This window comes from Solea solea, chromosome 21 (assembly GCF_958295425.1).
Source record: "Solea solea chromosome 21, fSolSol10.1, whole genome shotgun sequence".
Taxonomy (NCBI): domain Eukaryota; kingdom Metazoa; phylum Chordata; class Actinopteri; order Pleuronectiformes; family Soleidae; genus Solea; species Solea solea.
The window spans coordinates 18,720,067-18,746,661 of NC_081154.1; the positions used below are offsets into that span (position 1 = coordinate 18,720,067).

Consider the following 26,595-nt stretch of genomic DNA (forward strand, 5'->3'; position numbering starts at 1 on the left):
TTATTGTTGGGATTCATGCCTTTAAATACAGTATTATTAATATATAATATTATATGTGATACATAGTTTTTAGTATACATGTTATACCATTTTATTGCTACATTTTCTGAATACAGTATTTTCTTTTTCTTCCTGGTGTTTTAAGGTGTATGCTTATTATTTCTGCTGCTAAATATTGCAAATGTCCTCTTATAATCTTATTTCAGATATGGTAGTTACCTTGTTTTTAAAATGTCATTTATTTACATTTAATTAGATCCTATTTTCTATGTTTGTTTTCAGTTTCATTTTCACATATTGCTGTTTTGACATTGACTGTGTGCCTGGTTTTACTTCCGAAAATCACTAATAATAATAATTAATAAAAATGTAACCATGATTTTCAATGTCAGATTACCGTGTCGTCGAGACAGCCACTGCACAGCAGAGTGGAGTTGCTTAGGAAGTTGTTAGCAATGTTGTAATAGATGGAAGAGTTAGCATCGCGCTAATGCTCCATGTCGTTAAAGTATTAACCTTTTCTGGTTGTAGGATCTTTGTCCTTAAGCCCCTCCCACCAGATGATCACTGACACACTCAAACAGATGAGTAAAAGCAATTTTCTCAATTCTGACAGGCTCCGCCCATATTGATGTCTAAAAACTGCAACTCAAATTGTGGTGTTCCTCAAGGCTCAAGTGTAGGTCCCCTATTTTTTTGACGTTTTGATGTTTATTTTTAGTTGGTATGATTACAATGAAGATCAAATAATTCCAAAATATGAAACAAAAGCAAAATATGTATGGAAAGCTAAATAAAATATAAAATTAAATGTTGACGAAGACAGAGGCAGCTATACAACAGGTAGAAAGTATTACAATAAAATATTAAATATTAGAATAAAATACCAAACTCCACAGTGATACACGGATAATTCAACCAGGTAACAAAAAAATCCCTTATTAAGGTGCAGAGATTCATATTAAATCTTTAATAATGATGATATACAGTATACAAATATCTATCCACATGGTTATAAGAAAAGACATTTTTGCAGAAAAAAACTGACCCTTCCAAGACAGTATGGACAGATGGATAAATAACCATACAGTAATGAAATATCACAAAGGAGTTTTTGTTGCCAAACGTGTGTCACAGCTGACTCATGTATGTAACTTCTGTTGCAGAATCACATTCATATTCACGTTGTGTAGAAAAATCTTTTTGCTGCCGTACACAAAAGAGTGGACGGCCAGACTGACTGACTGACTGACGAGCGCGAGTCTTCAAACGCGAGCGGCACAGGATGCAAATATTCAATTATGCAAATGTGGGCTTCAGATTAATTAGACACGAGCTTGGGTTGGCTGATCCGTCGCGTTTGTCGCGGCGTTACAAAAGAGAGAGCGGACCCCGGCGCGTTTAAAAACCGCAATTACCATCATCTGACAGCGACCCCCTTCCAGCTCGGGCTGGGAGATCGCTCTAATTGCCTCGGCGATGGCGCAGTCTCGAAGACGAGGGACTGCTCCGCCGCCTCCTGCTCCACACACAGCGCTGGACGCCAGGCTGAGACGTCGGAGCCAGGAATGCATGGCAGATCCATCTGTGGGCCTGAATCTCAATTACAGCAGAGACACAGAGGGACTGAGGGACGAGGTGAGAGGGAGACACGAGGTGCTGGTCGGAGGACAGAAGGAGGGGGCCGGGGTACGGTGGCCCCGGACGACCTCGACATGTCGGTGCGTTCAGATTTTGTGTCCGTGTGCAGAAATCCATGAAAAGTGAAACGGTTTTTGACCACATACTGAGCCGCGGCGAGCAGCTGACACAGGACAGATGGTCGGTTTCATGTTTGCTTCGTGAGTGTGAAAGAAAAAGAGAAAAAAGACCAACATTTATATTAATTTCACTCAGAAATCTGCTTTAAATGTAACAGACGTCTGCAAAAATCATCCAGTGTCAACCAAAGCTCTGAGGGATCCGTACTTTGAACAAAAGTTTCTAATCTAAATTTCAAGCCTTAAGTTTTAAAAATTCAGCTTCCTTGTAGAGTGCGTTTTTTAAATATCAACAAATTAGTTCACACAATGTTTGTGTCTTTCAGCTCCACACAACTCTCTCTGGGTTTTGTTTTTGTGTCTGTGGAGACATGGCTCAATGGAGGGAAGGCAAAACAGCTACGTGAGTAAAGCAAGAAGGCGGCAAACTTTAGGTTTGGAAACTAATGGATTCTCTGAAACACGAATGAGCCAAAAGGAATTTTGAAAGACAACTTTACGTAAAGGAATTAGCCCCAGTTCTCTGAAACATGATCGAGAGTAGTGATGGGAAGTTCGACTCTTCTTACTGACTCGGATCTTTTACTCTCGGACAGTAAATTGAACTAATCTTTTTTTGAGTCATTTCGTTCATTTCGTTCATTTTTACAGCGGGTGGCGCTGTATCCCTCTTGTGGGCTTTGTAAAAAAGACTGCGGTTCTCAAACACTTAACACTGTAGGCAACATCGTTTTGCTTCAGCTGACAAAGTATAATAAACAAAATGCAATTCAAACCATATGAAACCCTAGGAAAGCAAATACACACCTCAATAAAGTGACAAGTGACTTGTGTCCTGTATCCTCTCTGCCATTGTTGTTTAACAGCACGACAGTGACTCGGTAGCTGTCACGTGACCTGAGGACGGACACTCGCTCAGTTGAGTGAATCCTGAACTAATCATTTCTGTTTCCTTTCCTGCTGAGCTTATGCAGCTGCCTGCCATCATGTGGCGAAGGAAGGTACTGCATGAAAATGAACGAACCACTCGGTTGAGTGAATCCTGAACTAATCATTTCTGTTTCCTGTCCTGCTGACTGAACTTATGCAGCTGCCTGCCCTGTGGTGAAGGAAGGTACTGCATGAAAATGAACGAATCACTCACTGAGACGACCCATTACTCCCGAGTCATATAAAAGATTAGTTAATTTTGAACGAATCGTTCACGAACGACACATCACTAATCGAGAGATGACAAATATGCAAAATTCTGCCTCAAAAAATACCGTGCAACAAATATGCACTCACTCACTCATTCACTTTTATCCTACACATGAGGTTCGTGAGGGCTGATTAACCTTTCTGGATGGAGGCTCTCTGTCCTTAAGATCCCCCTAGCAGATGGGCGTTGACAAACATAAACGAATAATGAGCCAAAGCAACTTTCTCAACTCTGACAGGCTCCGCCCATATTGACTTTGTTTCTTTTATAATCATCCAAAAATAAACAAAAACTGGAATTATGGTGTTCCTCATGACTCAAGTGTAGGTCTTCCAACTTTTTAAAATGGATTATTTTGTGTGTTTTCTGCAGTGCTGGAAGTGTTACTACTGCTAAAATAGAAGTTAGATGGTTAGCATCAAGCTAACTGTCTTAAATGTGCACTTAAAGCTGTAGTCACCACATGGTTGAGTGTTGACTATTTTAGGTCGTTAAAGTACTAATATTTTGGGATTACTCTTAAACTCCTCCCACCACACGAGCACAGATAGACTCGCACACGTCACGCGGGTCACATGGCCCAAGTCAATTTCCTGATTTCGGACAGGTTTTAATGCGATCATTGGCACTTTAAGAAAAAAGTATTCTACACACTATTAGTTGAATTGTGTTGTTCCTCAAGGTTCAAGTTTAGGCCCTCTACTTTTTTAACTGACACCAATAGTAATAATAGTCATAATAGACTCTAAGACTTCTTTTCTTGTTTGTTTCTTGAGTGTTGTTCTTGACATTCCCACAAAATGGATGTGTACATGCAGCAGCTACTCAGTAGAGTAGCCAATAGAGACAGCGCCCTCTTTCTTTTTCACTATCAGAACTGCCCTCGGACATCAAAATCTGTCATTGTGAGAAAGACGACGAGAAAATAAGTCTCTTTCCGTTAACTCAATTTACCTTGGGCTGTCAGGTTATTCCAAATAATAACACAATAACAACACAAACATGTTGCCTACCCCGGCTTTAAACACTCTCACAACTCTAACTCCAGAGCCAGAGAACCCGAGAGAACTCTTATCTTTGTGTCCAGGTGAACGTGTGTGTACCTGCAAACATCTGCAGTGATGCTACCTGGACCATACTCAACAAACACACACTGGCAGAGATACCAAACACCTGCTGTCAAACACACAGGACGTTAGCATCAGGATGCAAACAGGGACTGGTCGGCAGCATCTTATTGGACGTTGAGATCCAAAAATGTGGTGGTTCCCCTGTGGAGTGGAAGTACAGCTGCCGTCCAAGAGCTAAAAAATCCCTGTAATTAGGCAGATTCAGAGCTGCCAGTATACACAACACTCACATTCAGACAAACTCTCCCGGCTTCTTCGATTCTTCTTATCTGATTGATCGGGATCAAGAGACGCAGCAGAAACCGATGTCAACGATCTGCTCAGACACGTTTCCGCAAAGGAAGAAAGAGAAAGAGCTCGCAGCTCGTTTAAGCAGCAGAAAAATGATTAAAGCTTTAAAAAGAAGCACGACTTCTGCTCAACTGAGAATTCCACTTAAAGGATGTGTCACCAGTAAATACCCACACAACCTCCTCCTCTCTCTGTTTCTTTCTTTATGGATTCCACCACCTGGCACTGATGTCGCGCCGACGCTTTGCTGCACACGTCTTTTGACTTCAAAGCGGGCGAGAGAACAAAAGCGTGAAGGAGCTTCTGCGTCGCCGACAGTGTGAGGAAAACCACAGATTTCACAGCGGCTAATAGAATCCCTGTGCGTTTTTCAGAGGGAATAAAACGTCTAAATCCTGCTCCGCGTTCCTCTCACCTACACTCGTCCAAAGTGATTGGATTCATTAAAAAAAAAACACCCCAAAAAAAAAAAAATCCTCTTCAAGTAATTGCGCCTTATCTATGGCAGAGTAAATATTCAATTAATGCTGCCTTTTTTTAATAACTAAGATGCCTCTGATCCACCGCGCGCAGCTTCGCTTTGTCTCCACCGTTAATTAAAATTTATCTTTAGAGGTCAATTAAATTTCCTTTAACTATTCATTAGCCGCCGAACGGAGCAGCACAAAATATCTATTAAAGACAGAGAGTTCATCTCACTGTGTTTCTTTTTTTTACGAGTGTGTGGTAATCTTTTACTTCCTCTTGGTCAGTAAGTGGCCTTAAACCGTCCGTGTGTGTGTGTGTGTGTGTGTGTGATGAGAGAGCGACACTGAGTCGAAGCGGAAGCTTTTTCCCTCGCTCGGCCAAGGCTGACTGGCTGCCAAACAGGCAGAGACGGAGCGCGGATGAATCAGCAGTGACAAGGTGAAGCCAGCTCGGTGGTCAGGAGCTGACAGCTCAGGTGCTCCGAGAGATGGAGACACAACAGATTACATTTAGGCCATCACTGCGAGAGAGGGAGAGAGGGAGGGAGGGAGAGAGAGTGGGAGGATAGCAGAGGAGAGGGAAACTTTCCACAGAGACAAAAGACAAAGTTGGATTTGCTCTGCATGGCTTTTAATGTGATGGTTTTAGAGGACGCTGTGGTCTTTTTTTTTTTTTTACCTCCACTGAGGAGATTATGGGTGTTTTTTTTTTACCTGGTTTTGGTTAGGATTAAAGCAGAACTTTTACCCAAATTCAACAATGTCCGAGTCAGTGCGATAAAGGTACAGTAGGGTGTGGAATCAAGAGGTCTCGCAAAAGTCTTGGGTCACGCAAGAAACATAAATGTAGGTCCTCTGATTATTTTTGCAGTGTAGGAAGTGCTACTTCTGCTACTTCTAGTCTGGTGGTGTTCCTCAAGGCTCAAACTGACACTCATTTTAACCGCCATGTTTTTCTGTGATTATTAGCACTTTTGGTCTGATGAAAAGTCATTTAAACACTATTAGTTGAACTGTGGTGTTCCTCAAGGCTCAAGTTTAGGCCCAACACTTCTTTAACCGACACTTATATAGACTATTATTTTTTTATGGGTTCTTGAGTGTAGCAAGTTGTTCAACATGCAGGAATCTAATTTAACAGCAGAGAGGCAAGGTTTCAAACTTGCGGCCTGTGGACCACACACAGCCCCTCCAATCCATTTCATGTGGCCCGCCACTTAAAGGAGAGCAGATTAATTGTGCATCATAAATAAGGTTTTATCTATATCATTCCATATCAACACACACACACAAACACACACACTTTTCTCTTGAAATTCTGTGAAATACTGTCACAAATACTATTATTGTGATTTCACGACAGAATATTGTGATGTCATTTTAATTTTCATATCACCCAACACTACTGAACAGCTGCTTTTTCTCCACAAAGTTGGATTTTTTCTTCACTTTACTGCCCCCTACTGACCGGACTAAATGCTATGTGACCCCTAGGGTCATTTGAGACTGAGACCCCCTGCTGTAAGTGGTAAAAAACATCAACAATTATTTAAAAAGAATAGTTGACAATTAATGTTTTTAATGCATTAATGGACCACTTTACCCAACCTGTGGGTATAACTGGATGCTGGTATTAATCAGAATTAAAAGTTGAAATTCAGATTTTTGTTTCATTTTTTAACAGTTAACAATAAAAATCTCAATGAAAAATGTAAAAATTTGAATTTTCTGAGAACAGAAGCTGTTGTTCGTATGGGGAAAAGTTTCAAGGTGGAACATCTACACTTTGTGTTTTTTTTTGTATTGTATTGTCATTATGATTCATCCCAGCAGCAATAAAAGTGTGCCACAGTGAGTGATGTCCTTATTGTGGAAACATCGCAGCGGTAGCCGCTCACAAAATTGAGTCCTTGAAGCAGCAGCGGGAAAAACCTTCACACAAAGAGACACTTTTAAACCTTTTCCTCTAACTATTATTATTATCATTACTGTTAGGAGCAGAAATGACGCCACAGAGAAAATACACGAGCGACAATTCAAATCACATGCTTCCAGTCGCGTTCTATTATAACCTCGGAGAGAGGACGGATCAATAATTCATTTTTAAATGACTGGCCTCTCCTCTTCCTCAATGAGGAGCCGGAGGACCGACATCTGTGCAAACACGGACACAGGGTTTATTTTAGAGTCCGGGATAGTGGGAGCCGTTCGGATTAACTGTTGGGACGAAACATTTTGTACAGAAATATTTATGACAGAGTATTATTTTGGACACCTGGTGGAGCTCATTAGATGCACAGGGTTGTGTCACAGCAAATGACACAGGCAGAGCTAGCACACATGAGACTGTGTGAGGCACTGTCACATAGTTAATGTCATACACACAGCCGAGTGCGCGATGAGCGCCCCCTGTGCCTAAAATATGGAGAGAGGCAAGCTAAGGAAGCCAAGAAAGCCACTGAACAAAAGTCTCCCCAAATAAAATCTCCATCTCCAGCTTTATCTCATCACTAAGAAACATATAAAGTTTGTAAACCACTCACTCTCCCACACTAAACCCCACAGAGAAAATCTGTGATTTTAGCTCGCGGGAACACAGGAGCTGCTGGTCTACTGCTGCCTCGTGTGGTCAGTTTGTGCCACTGAGGTAAATCTAAACAAATATTTTCAAATGCTTATTTGACAAAATAACACATTTAAACTTAGTGATGGAGGCAGCAGTGGATCAACAACTCCTGTGTGCTATGATGTTAAAATCACTCATTATCTCTATGGGGTTTGGTACAGGATAGTGAGAGGTTTCCAAAGCAACAGAAATGTCAGTTTTCAGTCTAAAAACATCTGTGTAATCGCCTGAAATGATGCTGAACATATTCTAAAGATGTTACAATTAAGCAGGTGTGCATTTTATGAGGCGAGCCTTCTGTTATTGCAGCCATTTCCTCACAGGAGTGAGTGTTTCTCTGCTTGTTCTCTCAAAGTCTGAAACTATGTCTCTACCTCACATCAAAAAAAGAAAAACCTGCACTACCAATTAAAAAATGTCTCTTGGCTCCGTGTTAAACAGCAAGAACAAAATAAAGGGTTGAGAAATCGCAGCGACGTGGATGAAAACACGAGGACATCTGTACCTTACAGTTGCTACACCTCCTATACCCGAGGCCCGGGGCTAATCCTGTGCTCACTGCTACGATGTAAACATGAACTAATCACAACATGAATATACAGTTTTTTAAGGCAGCCCCATCTGTGCAGGATTTCCAATTAACTGCCGTCATATGGCGCAGGGTGGCACGGATTCCTGATGCACACAGCGCCGGATGACGTGGAGGAAATAATAAACACCGCGCTCGACTAATCCGCCGCGAGGCTGCGGCATTTTCCACCGTAAAGCCTTTTAGATACAGTTATAATTCTTCATGCGCCGGAGCGTTACCATTGTGCGCACGTGAATGCCCCGGATGGTCCCGCATTCTTATTTTATCTCTGGGAAAGTGCTTGTTAGACAAATAGCTCGCATTGTCCCAGCGTCCAAAGGCATCGATCACCTTATCAGAGGACAAAGGCCAAAAACAACAAACAACACAACGGTGACAAACACCAGAGCACAAGGTGCAATATCTCCTGGAAGCAACCAGCGGCGTCAACAACAGGAAAGAGACTCAACAAAAGCTGCAAATCCATGACGCGCGGACAGCAGGAGGCGTCTTTGTGTCGTCTTACCTTGCGTCCACCGGTGTTCAGCTTTATGGGCTTGAGGAAGGGGTCAAAGATCATGTGGCTGGTCTCGATGTTGACCGGCGACTGCCGCTTCCCGACCGAGCACATGTTCCAGGCGGAGTTGACCAGGCCCCAGAACGACGGCACTGAAAAACACACACACACACACACACAAAAGACAAGAGGATGAACGAGTGCAGGGAGGAGATAAAAGGTCACAAGGTCGAGCAGGTGACGCGTTATCAGCAACGTGACAGAACCTGATGACAGTGTGTTTGTGATTATCTTCTTACATTTAAAACCTTTTATCAGTGATTTAAGTTCCGGTATTTTTTATGGTTGTTCTTTGTTTTCACACAGATTCAAACAGATCCAGTTTTACATGGTTACATCCCAGAATATGCTACCGTTCTGTTCTGTTCTGATAATAGAAAAGGAAGAAGGAAAGAGATATATATATATATATACAAATAACACATGCATACAAGATTAGACCAGAAAAGGCTGGACCGGACCAGACCAGACAAGATCGGACAAGAGAAGAGAAGACAAGACAAGACAAGACAAGACAAGACAAGACAAGACAAGACAAGACAAGACAAGACAAGACAAGACCAGGCTGGACCTCACTAGATAAGACAAGAAAAGACTGGGCCAGACCAGACCTGGACTAGTTAGGATAATCCTGAATTTGTCCGACAATGAGGACATTTTCACTTTTACAGCAGCAAAAACAGCAAATAACAAACACATCACACGCATCACAGATGGCAGACTTCACCACATTCACGCAACAAGCATCTGGCGGCCTCTGTTGGGCATGTTGGTAAGTGCAAGTGCGGAAAGACAGACAGACATTTAGAACATCAACATAACAGAATACAACAACGAAACTAAATTACATTACATGTCATTTACTGGACTCTTTTATCCAAAAGCGACTTATAATGGAATTGAGTACAATCAGCCAGGGGTGGAGTCGAACTTGCGACCATGATGGCTTTGGGTACCGGTCTAAACCACTGAGCCACTCCAGCCCACTTTCATTACATAAATCACATAATTCCCAATAGCCACAGCAGTTTGTTCATTTTCTAAATTAAAAAAACTGCACACAATAAAGTCAGTAAACAAAACCACTAATACGTCTGAAATTGACAAACATGATCATGGTCGCGCCATCATTTCACCAAACCCACTGTGTCGTTAAAACAGTAACAAAAAGGTGAAACAGTGATGAAAACTCTGAGTCTGGAGAGAAGCTGACGTCTGAACATCGTCTGATTTACGCGACGGCAAAAGGTAACGACGAGGAATTATTGAGGGACGGCGACAGATATACGTTAGCCACCGCGGCGCTGAGCATTAACTCTATTAAGACGACACCTTCTGTGTCGCGTGGACGTGATGGACGACACCTGCGGACGCTTAAATCTACAGCGTCACATTATTCCACGGACGGACGACGCTCTTCATCAATCCTGAGTCCATCGCTCACTCTCCTCGTCTCTAATTTTAGAAACAATGTTCTTTCATTCGCGACATTTTCCCCGTACGTTTCCCACCATCATCGTCCGTCCTGGTTCTCACACATGAGATGAGAATCAAGACGCTCAGCGAGAGAAACTAATCTGCTGCGACGAGGAGAGCAGAGAGGAGTCAAATCTGCTGTAACACGTGTAGAAGAAGCCTGAGAGGACAGGATGTGTCTCACACTGTCAGCGCTGTGGGAGTGATAGGCATCACAGCCACGCACAGCCACCGCGGCCAGGAACTCAATTCCTGCTCAGGATCAGAAGTGAAAAAGTCTTATCAGAGTCGACTCCAGCTCAGAACATCCAGAAGAAACAGCAGAAGCAGGAGAAGCAGAAGAAACAGCAGAAGAAGAGACAGCAGTAGAAACAGAAGAAACAACAGAATAAGAAACAGAAGAAACAGCAGGAGAAGGAGAAGAAACAGCAGCAGAAGAAACAGAAGCAGAAGAAGCAGCAGAATAAGAAGCAGAAGAAACAGCAGTAGAACAGAAGAAACAATAGAAGCAGAAGAAACAGCAGAAGCAGAAGAAACAGCAGCAGAAGAAGTAGCTTTATAAGAAGCAGAAGAAACAGCAGTATAAACAGAAGAAACAGCAGCAGAAGAAGCAACAGAAGCAGAAGAAGAAACAGTAGCAGAAGAAGAAATAGAAGCAGAAGCAGCAGAAGAAGCAGAAGAAGAAACAGCAGCAGAAGAAGAAATAGAAGCAGAAGAAGAAACAGCAGCAGAAGAAGCAGAAGAAGAACAAGCAGAAACGAGAAGAAACAAAAACAGCAGAGGAAACAGAAGAAGCAGCAGAAGAAGCAGAAACCGCAGCAGGAGCCTGAGGCTGAACTCTCAGGAACTGCAGATAATTCCGGCCCAGATTTTCCAACAGAGATGATTTGAAAATATGCAAATTCACAAATGATTCAGAGGAAAAAGCGGCCACGGCTCAGCGTGAAGTCAAACACGTCCAACGCGACGATGTTGTGCTCGTTTCACGCTTTTCCACAGAGAACATGTGTTCACTGCAGATTCTGTCGTCGTTCAGGACTTAACAAACACGAGTGAGTCAACAATCTGAGCTCAGCATCGAGCGAGAGGAAGAGAAAACAGTCTCATCAGCTCCTGAGCTACGTTAAAGTTGATTTCACAGAGAAAGCGCTTTCCAGTTTCCAGAAAACTAGGATTTTAAAACCATTTAAAAGGATTTTAGTGCGACTTTTACTGCGTTTAACACACTTTTGTCCAGTAAGGACTAACATGTGACTCATATACTGTAAAATATGACACCCATACTAAGTTTTATTAAACACGGATAATTACATTTTGTAATAGGTAAACTGTCAACATTTCCTTTTTTAACTTCAGTTCAACCACATGATTCTTGGTTAGTTTGTTTTTTCCAAACCTTAAACCTTTAATTTAAATCAATTTGAATCTAAATTGGCAGTTCCCGTCAAGATTATAGTGTTTGTCTCTTTGGGGAATATTTTTAATCTGAGTTTTGAATCGTCTTAAATAAAGGATTGACTAACATCCTCATTCACAATCTAAGGAATTAGGAGCTAATTTTATGATTAAAATTTATGATTTTATGATTTTGTCTAGATGAAAAATACCCAAGTAAATGTTTTATATTTGTTAAAGGTGACATCGAATGCTTGTATCACACATATATGTTAGTTATGGAGGTCTACTTACATATATTAACATGTTTTCATGATTAAAAACCTCCTAATCGCTGCAAACGAGCCGATCAAAATATCTCCTCACTGACGCTCTCGTCAGCCACGCTGTTTCAGACCAAACAGTTGCTGTGATTGGCCAGCCAACGAGAGCTTTCCCACTGTCCTGTGATTGGCCAGGTACCTGGAAGTGACGTAATAGATAGGCCAGCTCTCAGATACACAGCTCCCCCTCTGGCACGGTGGATGCTCTGCATCTCAGCAGCTACAACGAGACTAGTTCTTCTTCTTCTTCTGCGGTTGAATGTACGCAACCGGATGTGCCCGGACTAGTGCCCGCACCGGGAGGCGCTACTGTGGTGAGGATTTCTGATGACGACATCAAATTAAGGAAGTGTCGATCCGCTTCGCAGAGCCCAGGAAAACAATACAACACTATTTTCTCAGCAGTGGCTGAACTGTTTGTTCTGAAACTTTAGGGTTTCATAAACGAGGTAATGACGCAGATACACACACAAACGCAGCGTTAATTGGAGCTTCCGGTCTATGTCACCTTTAAAGAAAACACTTAAAATGAACACAAATTCTATCTCACTCCTCATAAATATTCACCACACTGCTCCAAATATAAAACAGAATAAAAGAACATTAATATGTATGATTTATATTGTAAACAGTTAAAATATCCTTTACTAAATTAAACCTAAACTGTTAAACTGTCATTTCATGACAAGTTAAAATAATGAAGGTGTAATTTTCACATAAATACCAAAAAAAAATGACATGATGTTCTCTTTTCTTTATTTTTTAGGGACACATTAATAATGTGCTAATTTTGAAGAAGATTTTAAACCAAACAACATCTGGCCGGGGGCGTATTTTTCATTATTTTGAGTAATATTTTTTTTATTTCTTTCAGGACAATTAGCAGCAGGAGAATCATGAGTGACATTTTCAGATTTCAGCCTTAATGATTTGACAACAAAAAAGACGTGAAACATAAGAAATAAAAAAATAATAATGTGTAATAAAGTGAAGTAATAATGAGAGAGTGGCGCAGTAGCTTTTCTCACTCGTGATAAAGTCAGAGTGAAGTGGAAAAACTCTCACCTTCAGCAGGATCATCGAGCAAAGCTTTTTTATTACAGAGTGACTCGGTGATGTGTGACCAAGGTCTCACACACACACACACACACACACACACACTGTATCTACAGTGGATCTGTTCCCTGTCCTCTGCTCAGTGAAGGATCAAGTCTGGATGGTTTTTGCAAAGCGATTGGAACAGAAACGGTCGACACCGACCATGAAACGACACAAGTTTAATTTTACACACAGAGTCAGAGCTGCGGTGAGTGTAAGTGTCCGCTCACGGCTGAACGTGTCCACAAAGTCTCTGATTTGTGGATTTAAAGGCAGCAGACTGGTTTTAAGATGGTGACAAAATCATCAAGGAAAAATTGAAATATAAGTGTCTGTTTGACTGTCTCTCTTAATCGCATAACTTGTCCAATGGGTCACTTCCAATCCAACGTTATTTATAATGCACTATATAGACAACACTGACATGCCAAATAAAAAAAAGTAAGGGCAATAAAACTATAAAAATAGTAAAAGCCAAAATTATAAACTGCCAAAGAACTGCCAAAAACTTCAAATTTGACGTCATTTGGATAAGAAATGCATTATTAACGGTAAAAAATAGGCACATGTTGGATTAAAAAATGAGGGAGCGTTGCAGACATCACTAAAGTACAGTAAAAGTTGAAAAGTAAATATATATAGGCTCAGGAACATGCCCAAAAAACCCAAAAAAGGCTACAACGTGAATACGTTTGGACAAAAGTATTTGGACGTCTGATCATTTCACAAACAATGTTAGCAGCTCTTTATTGCATAAGTAAGGTAGATTTTCCAGGTTTGGTAACAATGAAAGAAAGAGTCTAAAAAAATGAAGTTGCTTAAAAAAAAGGGGGCAGACCAAGAAGTGAGCCTTGAGGAACACCAAAATGAATTCCTACACTCCTCACAGTCACTCTTTAGTAGAGAAATCTGTCACATTTCTACCGATTTCTTTTGCATTTGCTATCGTAGAAGAGGGAATTGAAAGAGAATAAGGAGGGAGAAATACAAACATTATCGCTGCCAGTTGTTCTAAAATCCTGCCAAGAACAACAAAATTGGCACCGGTGCACCCGAGTAACTGAGTCACCTGCCAAGTTTGAGAGACATTTATGCAATTAAAAGTCAGACAGACGGATGTTCCTTGCTTCTATTGATAGACGTCCTGAGATTTACTGTTATGTACGATTTACAAAAACAGAAGAAAATTGAGTGGCGCGTGATAAACAGCAGCTTAATCTCTCTCACTGACCGTGTGAGGACCAAAGAGAGAGACATTAAAAATGCACCGGGTCAGCGTTTACGCTGAATCAGAGACTGAGCGAGAGAGTGAGACGGACAGACAGACAGAGTGAGACCTCTTCTGACGCAGGATCCTTCACAGAAAACGTCAGGATATCCATGAGCAGAACGGGAAGGAAAGCGAGAGCCAAACCAATCCATTAAATCCCCAGCCCCTCGTTGTAAAATGTACACATAATTATTAGCCGTTGATAGATTTCCTGAATGTGAGGAGAGTGGCGCAGGACATCAGTCACGGCCGACGGAGGCACGAGCAGCTCTGTCAATAACACACACACACACACACGTGTCCATATAGCTGTGACGCTCCTATATTTCACTCACGAGCGTTAGAGCCACTTTCATTTCTTATTGGCGAGCTGTAAAAGTGGACAGAGACGTATGGTGTGGCCTTTCGCACACGTCGGACGAGGTGGATGTATATCTGTGGAAGTGAAAAGGGCAAGTGAGGGTGGGAGGGCTTTTGTTTCTCAGCCTCGTTTCAGCTTCTTTTCTTCAAAGTGTGTTAAAGATTAATGATGGCACTTTTGTGTTTTGGGTTGTTTTTTTTGTTTTATTTGCCAAAACATGAAAATGAGACAGCTAGGATAACATCTCTACATCGTCTCGCACCACATCTTAAATTAAGGTGAAGATTTAACGTCCACAAAGATGTAAATCATAAAATAAGAACTATTTTAAAAGATAAAACTGCAGAGCTCCAGTTTGTCTTTCTGTGATATAGCTGTGGAATTTTGTGAGTTATTATTTAAAAAGCTCTGATCATTCCAGAAATGTTGTGACGATGAGTGTGTCGTCTGCGTAGAAAAGAATAATGAAAAATTATTAAATGAGCAAATCTAGGGAATTAAAGTGAATAGGATGATTTATTTACATTTTGTTGTAGTTTTAGTTTTATTTTCTTCTGTTCCTTACCAAGATAAGATTGTTATCATCTGTTAGTGTTTTTTGGTCAAATAGATTTCATTTATAGATTTAAAAAAAAGCATAAAGTGGATATAAGACTGGGTTATTTAGGTGATAAAAGAAGTGAGAATTAATCTAATGCTGTGTTTCCATCATGGTTCGTTTCAGTCTGGAATGGTAAAGAAGTCCTGGTTCAGGCCTGCGTTTCGACTGAGAACAGAATCTTAAGATGTCCAGCAGATCTTCTTTTCTGCTCGGTTTGTGGCGGACAATGTTCAAGGTTTTACGTTCATGGATTTGGTTTGTTAGTTCCAGTTCCTGTTCGGTTCTTGAGTGACATTTCCGCCCAATCAGCTTATTGCCGTGGTTATTTTGGTTCTATTACTAATGGAAACACAAAAAAATATGTACTGCAACGAACCAAACATTCCACTTGCTGGAAACTTTGCTTAACTGACATAACTTATTAATAAAAAAAATAACTACTGTAAGAAAGAATAAAGTCCAAAGTTTCACTCTTAATTTCCACATTCTTGTAGTTTCTTGAGAAGTTCACCTGAGTAAGTCTTAAATTTGTCTGGCTTCGTTTATTGTGACCTTTTCATATATACAAAAAAATAATCATAGCAAGTAGTAAGTAGAAATGTAGCTACAGGCTGTGAAATCTACAGTGTGTGATTCAAACCGTTAGAAAATGAGTGGAAAACTAACCTGAAGTTGCACCATGAAGTGTTTAAAATGTGAATATTTTAAAGAAACATAATAATCTACAGGAAAATAAAGGCATCAACATTCGTTAATGTTCAAATTAAATGCATTTAGTCAAACTGTTAAGATTTTACCTCGGAGCTTTTAGGAAAATGTCAGTTGTTGTTTATGTTTCTGCTGCTTTGGACCCGTGAACCCAAATCCTGCCTCGTCATTGTCTCGGTCCTCAGTGTGTGTGTGTGTGTGTGTGCAGACTAATTATGCGGTCGCCTCGGCGAACTGTGAGAGGTGCATGCTGGGTCGTCTCTGTGGGCTTATTAGAGTTCAGGGTTGCGGTGAAGGTTGGAGCAGGAGTCTGTGGATATTTACATCCGACATTCACTCATTCATTAACGTCCAACGCCACAGAAAAAAAAATGGGAGGAGTGAAGTTTCTCATTAACGGGAGCCGAAACATCAAAACACGCAAGTTACTGTAACTGCAGTAACGACATCCACCAGCGGGGGTGTAGTTGAGTTAGATGTTAAAATTAGTTTCTACTAAACTAAACGTCAGAAGATCTGTCTCGTGTTGTGAGGACGTTCAAACTCCATATGCTGTTATGTTATGCTGTTTCATGTGTTCACTCCTCGTTTCAGCTTTTTTTCTTCAAACTGTGTTAAAGATTAATGATGGCCCTTTTGTTCGTTTTTTTGCCAAAACATGAAAATTGGACAGATTTTAACACCGTAGATAACAATCTTTACTATTTTAAAAGATAAAACTGCAGAGCTCCAGTTTCACAATATCATAATTTAACTGTTTTTGCACTTGGTACAAAGGGATTTGAGGACTCTCTCAAATTAAATTGTTCATTTGAGTTGGTTTTCTGCGACATAATTGCAATATTATGGGATTTTAAGCGAGTTTTTTTTAAATTGCTCTGATCTATCGTTCCAGAAAGAACGGGACGATGAGTGTGTCGTCTGTGTGGAAAACAACAGTAAAAGTTTGATGTATTTTCTGCTCATGGCCCTTCAGATTAATCCAGTGACCCACTGGCAGGACTAAACCCCCAGGTTGGGAAACATTGCGCTTCAATAAATGACTGTACTACTGCCTACACATTAATGCACCACTTATTTACATACATTAGCATAAATGCACGTATTACCTGTGTTAGCGTGCAGTTAATGCACTTTTATTTAGTGCCTCATAAATGAAATTAACATGACAATCATTATTATGTGTTGTTTTTCAAACCCACGTTTGACCCCAAAGATCAGGAAGACACACTTTTGAACATACTATAACAATAACTTCATTTTCTACTGCCTCTCCTGTGCGACCATATGTTGTTTTGAGTAGTTAACGTTCATAAATAACTGAAAAAATATGGGTTGTATGCACATTATTTAAGATCTACACATAACACCCTGTAAAATGTGTCTAACTGCAGCTTTTTTGGTTAAATTAAATCATAATTACAACCCTGACAAATTCTCACAGCAGTCTCATTCCTGGGTTCTGACCCAGTTTTGTGTCCTCATCTTATTCTTCACTGTGATTGTCTCAGCTGGAGACGTCGTCCCCACTGATGTCCTGTTGTTGTCCTGTGCAGCAGTAATTACAGAGGCTCCGCTCCCGTCTCTGCAGCCTCGTCCTAATGAACATAATCATTATTATAGACTCTAATGGACTCCGCACTTTCCATGCGTTAAACTAGCCCCGTGTTTCAGCTAATTTTACGCAAGTGTAGTTGCTGTTTTACTTTAAAAGTGAGCTCATAACTTTGTCTTTTTGTTTGTTGTGTTTTATCTGGGTGCAAGTGAAGGAAATAGCACATGTTCATGTCTTTATATCACTGTTAAAGTTTAGTTTGTAAACCACTCGCTCTCCCACACCAAACCCCATAGAGAAAATCAGTGATTTTAACATCACAGCACACAGGAGCTGTTGATCCACTGCTGCCTCTGTCACTAAATTCAAACGTGTTTTCTTCTTAATTCAGCATTTGAAATCCTTCGTTCAGATTTACCTCAGTGACATAAAGTGACCACATTAGGCAGCAGTCACTGCTTTTCTGATTTTCTCTATGGGGTTTGGTGTGGGAGAGTGAGTGGTTTTACAAACTACAATTTCCTGTCGGTAAAGTCTGTCTAACAGTGAGATAAAGACGTGAACATGTTCTTAAAGATATCGTAGACTGAAGTAATTGCAGATTTTATTAGGTGAGCCATTTGTTACTCTCCCTGCACCAAATCCCACAGAGAAAATCAGTGATTTTAGCTTGCAGTAGCTGCTGGTCTACTGCTGCCTCGTGTGGTCACTTTGTGTCACTGAGGTAAATCTGACCAAAGGTTTTCAAACACCAAATTTACAAAATAAGACATTTGAAGTCACTGATGGAGGCAGCAGGGGATCAACAACTCCTGTGAGCTGTGATGCCAAAAAATCGCTGATGCTGAATTTCTCTATGGGGTTTGGTGTGGGAGAGTGAGTGGTTAACAAACTTCAGTTTCCTGTCAGAAAACTCTGTCTAACAGTGGTTAGTGGTGTAAATTTTATTTTTATTTATTATAAAAAAATCTTTAATAAGCTTTAACAAGCAACCACACTTCAGAAAAACCTCAACTCTCCCTTTTAAAGCGTCCGTCCTGTCCTCTGAGTGTCTCTGTACTGCCGTCCCTGTTCATTTATAGCTTTAGCACCTTTTTCTTTTCCCCACTGAAACACTGTAGATACACTCTGTGTGTGTGTGTGTGTGTGTGTCGCGCAGCAGCCTCCACACGGACAACAATCACTTCATTTCTGTTATAAATGCAGTGCATCTGGTCCCTGTCCAGAGCTTATGTGTAAAGCACATCTCCTTCTGTTCACAGATGCAACAAAATGTCCCTGCCCCCCCACGCACCACGCACCCCGCCCCCCCACCACACACACACACACACACATAAGCAAACAAGATGGAACCTGCAGCGTTTCAAATTGAGAGCGAGCAGAATATGACAGCTCCTGTGACGCTGCTCTTACACATTCATTATCATTAATACGTTGTTTTCTCATCCACCTGCTTAAGTAAGCATTTATCCCCCGAGCTGTTAGCACTCACACTCTCACCCTCCCTCCCCCTCACTCCCTCCCTCCCTTTGCGGGCAAATGTTCGCATCAGCAGTTGCAAAAAAGGAAGGCACTTTTTTTCTTTATACTTCTCTAGACACTCGTCCAAAGAAATGGATGTACAGATACAGACAGTGTCTGTGGAGACACTGAGTGAGAGGCTGCCTGTGTGTGTGTGTGTGTGTCCAGTTCCGTCCCGTTTCCCAAAGACTATTACTCTAACATTTCATCCGTATCCAGTTGACAGGATAAAGACGTTTCATTAAGGCCGTGTCTCTGCGAGCCTGAGCCTGTTTAATGAAACAAAAACCAGTGCAAGGCTTTGTGTGTGTGTGTGTGTGTGTGTGTGTGTGTGTGTGTTTGTGCTCACGTGTACATGAGTCTCATTAAGTCACGTCTGAAAATGGGGACTTTGCTTTTTATCCTTTTTGTTGGCTCTGCTGTGGAAACCTTTGGCCACAGCATTGTGTGTGTTGGCTTAACGTCCAAGGTTTACCGTTTCTTGCTGCATTCTCATTATTGAGGGGGGTTATCTATAAGCTAAAAAAAATAAAAGCTTAGTTGATGCTACCAAATATAGCCAACTAGCTACGATTAGCTACAGCAACTTAACTATTCACGTTAGTTAGCTAGCCCCCATAAAGTTGGATCATGGTCAGAAAATTGCATTTAATGCAAAATGTTGGATTTTGTCTATCGTGTCTAAGTCGCAAAACAAATATGTGACTGTTAATGCATTTTACTGAAAGACAGTTTCTTTACAAAGAAAGGTGGATATTTGTTTTTAAACACACACACACAAACACAGTGGTGTCAGAGTGAGACTTTTTATCACCTGCAGCCACAGTCGCCTCATTACCACAGTTCATCAATAGCCCCCTTTTTATCAGCTGTAGCGTTAGCGCTAATGGGGCTAACACTGGTGCTGTTGACGATTAGCAGAACAGACCATAAATCACTAGGCGCCTGTGAGTGTGTGTGTGTGTGTGTGTGTGTGTGTGTGTGTCACAGGTACTTGAACGTTTCTGAGGATGCAAACGTGTTAATGCATCTGTTTGGGAGAGAGAGAGGGAGGGAGGGAGGGAGATCAAGGTCTGGAATGAATGAGAGCGTCTGTATTAATTGAGGGTTACAGTTTGTGAGCGGCGTTGACGCTGCCTTCAAGTACAATCTGGAGAAAATTAAACATGACAGCTGAAGAGAAAAGGGAACAAAGGGCGGTGTGTTCGCTGTCATAGTTTTGCTGGAGTACATGTCATAAACATACAAAATCAATTTATCGATTATTTATTTAGCACAAACAAACTCCACCGTCCTCTAAAGCTAATGTTCTTAGCAACAGCTAAGACAGTTAGCTAACTGTTAGCTACAACAACAACATGGAGAAAGCTACTTATTTAGCTAGTACAAAAAGTGGTGCTAACACATAGCTACGATTACCTTTGGAAAACATAACAAAACAGAAATTTAAAAAAGAAGGCGTCTCAATACAAAAATGTAGACAAATGCATGCCTCTGCCCCTCTGAAGCTAAAAAGCATAGCAGCTGCCAACAAATTTAGCCAGTTAGCTAACTGTAAGCTACAGCAACAACATGGAGGAAATAAATACATGTTACATGTAAGTGGTGCAAATACTTGTTAAGATACTGCAAAAAAGCTAACTATAAGCTAAAAAAAAATTATAAAAAAAAGTATAGTTGATGCTACCAAATATAGCCAGCTAGCTACAATTAGCAACATAAGCTTAACTATTCACAGTAGTTAGCTGACTAAATGGAGAAAATTAAACATATTTAGAAATGCAAAAGTAGAGCAAAAACTTGTTTAGCTAGTGCACAAAGACACACCCCTGACACAAGCTGTTAGATAGGCTGTTAGCAATTGCACTTAAAATAACTGTCATATTTTTTTCTGGAGATCACTTTGCAAACATATTTTGGAGCTAGTAAATACATATTATATGCATCTGCCCATCTAAAACAAGTAACAAGTATATATAATGTAATATAATAACATTATTTAGCTAGTTACATAGTTAGCTTGTGTGAGATAGAGCAACACAAAATGCTGGCTAATGAGCTAGCGCGGCTGCTGGGTTTACATTCCTACTTGACAGATTAACATAGGTTATGTCAGCAATGCTAAAGCTAAACTCAGACTAAATGACATTTCCAGCCATTTTGACCATGATTTATTTGGAATTATAGAAGATAAATGTCAGTCTGAAGCGTCCTGACTACGAGAAACTACTACTTTATCAACTTGTCTATATAAAAGACGCTGAATTGCAGATTTAAATTGAGTCTTTAGAAACTAGTCATCAAAGTGGACATCGTTGACCACTCAGCAATTCACACTGTTGGCAACAAAACACTGCAGTTACTTTCAGATAAAGAAAAAAAAAAAAGGCCAGACACTGATTTCAATAAATGGACAAAAAAAAAACACTTTTGTGCAATTTAAGAGAACATGATATTCACTCTCCTCTGATTTCCGCCGGCTATTTTAGAAATGTCTTGAAACCTTCAACGATGTTCAGATGAACACTTGGCCTTGATTCTGATTTCTGAATGAGCGAATGAGACATAAATCAACGTCACTTTAGTCTGATCTGCAAACGTTCTTTCACAGAATTCTTCCAAGTCAAGTAAGATTGAGTTAATATTAAAATGCAAATCTTTTCACTCTTTACCTGCAGTTACTGGAACCGTTTCACCAAAGCCGCTGCTGCTGCTGTGTGGCTTTTCAAGTTACTACATTATTAAAATATCAATTTTGTTATGCCAATATTTTGTTTTCCATTCTCCAGAAACTGACATTCTACCACCTTGTTATGGATAAAAAAAACTATAACGACAACTTTTCTAACTCCTGAGATGAAGTGGAAGCTGAGAGAGTCCAGTGTTCATGTGTGGGTGAGAGTCTGAGTCTCTCCCTCTCCCTGAAATGGTCAGTGACAGTCGCTCTTGTTTGCGCTTGTCCCGTGATGGCCGGGTAATCCTCCCGGCCGAGTGCAGCATGAAGGCCTCATTAGCACGGCCTGGTCGACAGAACGATAAACATGCCAGTCAAGCTAACTCCTCCTGTCATGTTGTTAATGGTCAGGGATATACAAGCTGGCGGCCCGGTCCGAGGCATTCTCTCCTGGCAGCGGAATCACAAATGCAACGATCCTGGAGGAGGAGGAGGAAGTGGTGGGGGAACATGGAGCAAAGAGAGGAAGGACATGGGGATTTTCTTCTGACTAAGGTGTTTATGAAGGAGAAACATCATGGAAATCGAATAGTAGGTGATGCTTGGACGTTCTTAAAGGTGTCTCCTGCTGCTTTGAGACAGACACAGTTTAAGAGGAACTAAAGTGGAAGGACGTTACTCCCCATGAGGCAGAATCTCTCACTTTCCACTCATCCTCACAACCCAGAAGAACCACTATTTGTTGGGTTCCAGCTAAGAACCACCACCTTGTCAGGTTCCGAGCCTCGGTTTGAACACACTGGCCGGTTCAAAAGTAGGTTTGGGAAACAGAACCTACACGGAGCCGCCCCGCCAATTTGTTAAGGCAAGAGAATGTGTCCTCAAAGATTGTCCTCACACTGTCATTGTGACTACAAGAAGATCCTGAGATTGAAACCAGACCTTCAGAGAAAGGCAAGATGAGATGATGAAAACATACAAAATGTCAACGTCTAAACCTGGTTTCAGATTTCAGGACTGACCCATTCTCAAAAGCTGAGTATGAATTGAGTATGAGTATGAACACGGTGGTGTAGTGGTTAGCACTCTCGCCTTGCAGCGAGAAGACCCGGGTTCGAGCCCCGAAGGGCCTTTCTGCATGGAGTTTGTGTGTGCGTGGGTTCTCTCTGGGTTCTCCGGCTTCCTCCCACAGTCCAAAAAACATGCAATGTGGGGATAGGTAAATTGGACACTCTAAATTGACCATAGGAGTGAGTGTGAGAGTGAATGGTTGTTTGTCTCTATCTGTGTGACTGACTGACTGTACATGCAGACACTACAAGATTTGAACCTGATACTTCACACACTCCAGGACACTATTACAAGGCGAGTATGGTGCAAAAGAAACTAAACGTGATGGACACTGGTGTAAATTGTTTCTAAAATGAAAAGCACAGACATGAGTCGTTGGGTAGAACGACTCTTATTATTAGTTTAATAAGGGTCTTATCTTCAGATCATCTGTTCACTGCACTTGTATTAAACCTCTGATTCTCCTGAGACTAAATCCGTGTTAAATTACCCCCAAACGTGCACTTTTGTCGTCGCCAAACGCTAATTTCCACAAATGATGACACGTCGTAAACCATTTTCCACATTAAAAAGGCTCTTTTTCAAAAGCTCTCTGCCATTGTTTCTGCTTGGAAAGTACGACGCAATCTCAAGTTTAAATCTTAAATATGAAGCACGTGTGATAATTGTTAGGGCTGCCTACTCATTCAGTGATACAGCACTACTTACACTTAAATTATTCTTGGTTTAAAATCAATAATCTTCTAGATTTATCCTCCGAGGATCCCGAGACCAAATCCGTGTTAAATTCCACCCAAATTAACAGTGCGTCTCTATCGAGAAAACCCTCATCTTTTTAAAGTCTCCAAATAATAATTTCTACACTTTTCCCACATTAAAGTCTATGAAGTTGAAGATGTTGATCTGAGCACACGTGCAGTAAAGTGAGGAAGATAAAAAAAAGCAGAAAGGATTTTCCACACCTCCTCACGCTCACACCATCACTATCGCTGCATTAATGCTCCGGGTTTAAATTTAGATTCTGGCTTTGGGATTGGGAGTTTTAGATTATAACATTGAGCCAAACCTCATATTTTCCCCTCCATCAGAAGAGGTTTCTGCAGTGATTATTCACTATGCTGTTTTTCGTGTGAATTGCAAAATGGTCGACAGGTTTCATTTGAAAAATTCCCCTGCAGCTGGACTCGGTGATCCCGCTGACATGATATCATGATGCTCCTGCTGTCGAGCCACAAATCCATGAATGTATTATTCAGAGCGAGTTTCCTGGGTGATGTTTCATCGCCTCACCTGCTCTCACACAAAACTCTGTCTTTCTTTTCTTTCTCAGGGTTTCGTTCTGTTCGTCAGCCGTGTGAGAAGCCGGTGACTTGTGGAGTACAAGTCACCGGCTTCTCACGCTGCTACTGTGCAGAGTCTCGTGCTGCCTTGTGATTAAATTGTCTGCAGCTCACAGCGAATGTTAACAACACATTAATGTGCTGTTAAAAGTGCATCCAGGGATTGGGTTGAAGTTAAAAAAAAAAATGGTGGCATCGGTGTGAACGGGGCAAACTAATTAAACACCTGAGGGTGGAACAAATGGCAACAAAGTGTCTCTGTGACACTTGATTTATAGAAACTATTTCAGTTCAACGTCCGTGAAATTTCACAACGCATGACGGGATGTAAAGTCTGTGATAATTTATGATTTTTAAAGGCTTAAACAAACAGCATTTCTTACCGAAATAAAAGTTTTCCCCATTTACGAGAATTCACCAGCTTTGTTATTTATGTTCAAGCAGCTCAGATTTCTTAGAGATTTGTTTCTTTGTGGCTATTTCTGGACTGAACTTTGGGATAAAACCATCCATATAAAAATTCATGGCAAAAAAAATTGAAACTCAAGAAAACCAGAACCATGAGTGACAGAACTCTGGGGACTGAAACCAGGGCTGGTTCTTCAAGGAAGTCCAACAGGATCCATGTAACCCCGGGTTTAGCCCCATCTGTCGATCCCCTCACAAAGTATAATGTAAGTATTAATTTCTTTGAATTATATAGCTCGATAAAAGGTGAAAGGAAAGGCTGTCATTATAATTTAACCAGATCTATTAGAGCGGTACATCCAGATTTGTCTGCTACTTAAACTATGACTCAAATTTCTAGAAAGTAAACAACTATGTTTGTGCCTCGTGTCTCTCAAAGGTTGCCCTCAAACGACAAACCCACTCAAAGTTATCAGAGATTATTGAATTTTGACCAATCACATTAGAGCAGGCTCTATTAGAGTTAGAGCTAACTGATCCTGAAAACCCTCCCAAAATATCACTGTTTGTATTTTTGTTTTTTTGTTTGTTCTCCGTGTTTGATCACTGAAACAAATCACATTCAAAGTCAGATTACTCGGCGAGTCCTAATAACTCATAGTAAGTAGTTATTGTCGTAATTTGTGGTACAAAGTGGTAGTTTTGCTAAAGTCTACCTTAAGTTTACTGATTTATCTTTAATCAACTTTCCAAATTTCTCTCACCAAAGTCTGTGAAGAAAATTAGCATCGACATATTGGACTCACTTAAAACATTCAGCTCTGTTCTTCTGAATTCATTAGATACTTGACAAGCTCCTGTTTCCTTCTCGAGCGCTCCACTGGAGGCAAACGTGTCCCATACCAGTTGCTTAGTTTAATCCAGTTTTATTAGTTTGAGACATTAGGAGATATGCTCCAGTCTTTAAGTAATACAGATAGTATTGATGTTAGTTTGTCAACTTTCTCCAAGATCAGTCGGATAAATACGTCATACTTCATGGATACAATGATGATGATTAAACTGATCAATCCTGGGACATTCAATCACTGCCAGTCCATCTACGGTCAATTTAGAGCGTCCAATTTGTCTAATCCCCAAAACTGTCGTGGATTGTGGGAGGAAACCAGGGGAAATCAGGGGAGTACACACGGGGAGAACAGGCAAACTCTGTGAACCCGGGTCTTCTTGCAACAAAGGCAAAGAGTGCTAAGACTAGACGAGACCAACTGGGCCCTGTTGGCTTCACATCGAGCTTTCAGAAACAGGAGACACAAGGTTCTCAAATTCACAGAAACACACCACACTTTACGAAACTTGAATCCCGTTAAGTTTTTGACCCTTTCTTTATCTTTGTCTTTAATCTCTCGTTGCTCATCAGACTGTAAGACTTCAGAGTGTCAGCTCCGATATCCGACGACGGAGGCTAATTCATTAAAATGTTCTAATCAAACACTCCATGTTGTGTATTTACTTCAGCAGATCTTTGGAAGCTCCTCCTCTTCAGAACTTTAGCATCACGGTCTCCATCCACAGCTGTGATGATCTGTCCTGGAGCTAAACCCCACCCCCCTTCTTTACTAACATTTTTTATTTTGCTTTGAAGTTGTAAAAACAAGCAAACATAATGGTCTAAATGTTTAATGGTCCTTTTTAAAAGGGGGGAGTTTATGTTAACGGCTTAACGCGCGGCAAGGGGTCGCCTTTACTCAGCGGAAATGAGAGTGGAACAAGTTTGCTGCACGCGGCAAAAGAAGGAAAAAACAAGCGCTCTACCTTTTCTTTTCTCTCCGTTCTTTTTACGTCTTGCAATTTCATCTTTGTGTCTCCATTTCCACCGCAGCGGGGGACTCGGCCTTCCTCCACACTCTGTGTCATTAAAGTTTATTGTGGTTTGTAAGACGACATGGTTAGCATGTCCAACCTCCCGGGAGAATGAGTAGAGGAGGTTGGGGGGGGGGGCGGGGACAATCTGACAGGATTAAAAGCACACAGCAGCATTGACTTCCAGTCCACGGGGGGCCCGGAGTGGAGGGATATTTTTTTATGGTAGTAAATGAGGGAAAACTGGGAACACGCTCGCGTGTACATGTGTGTTTCTGTAGAATGTAGTATGGACATTTATGAGTGAG

At 41.0% G+C, this 26,595-nt stretch overlaps 1 protein-coding gene across 1 annotated transcript in view; it reads right to left on the bottom strand.

The window, feature by feature from the left end:
* The window catches only part of ca10a (carbonic anhydrase Xa), a 209,293-nt gene that overhangs the window by 110,237 nt on the left and 72,461 nt on the right, over positions 1–26,595 (bottom strand). Inside the window, exon 3 of the mRNA XM_058622059.1 lies at positions 8,573–8,715. Within this exon, the coding sequence (XP_058478042.1) occupies positions 8,573–8,715 (143 nt within the window). The remainder of the gene's footprint in view (positions 1–8,572; positions 8,716–26,595) is intronic.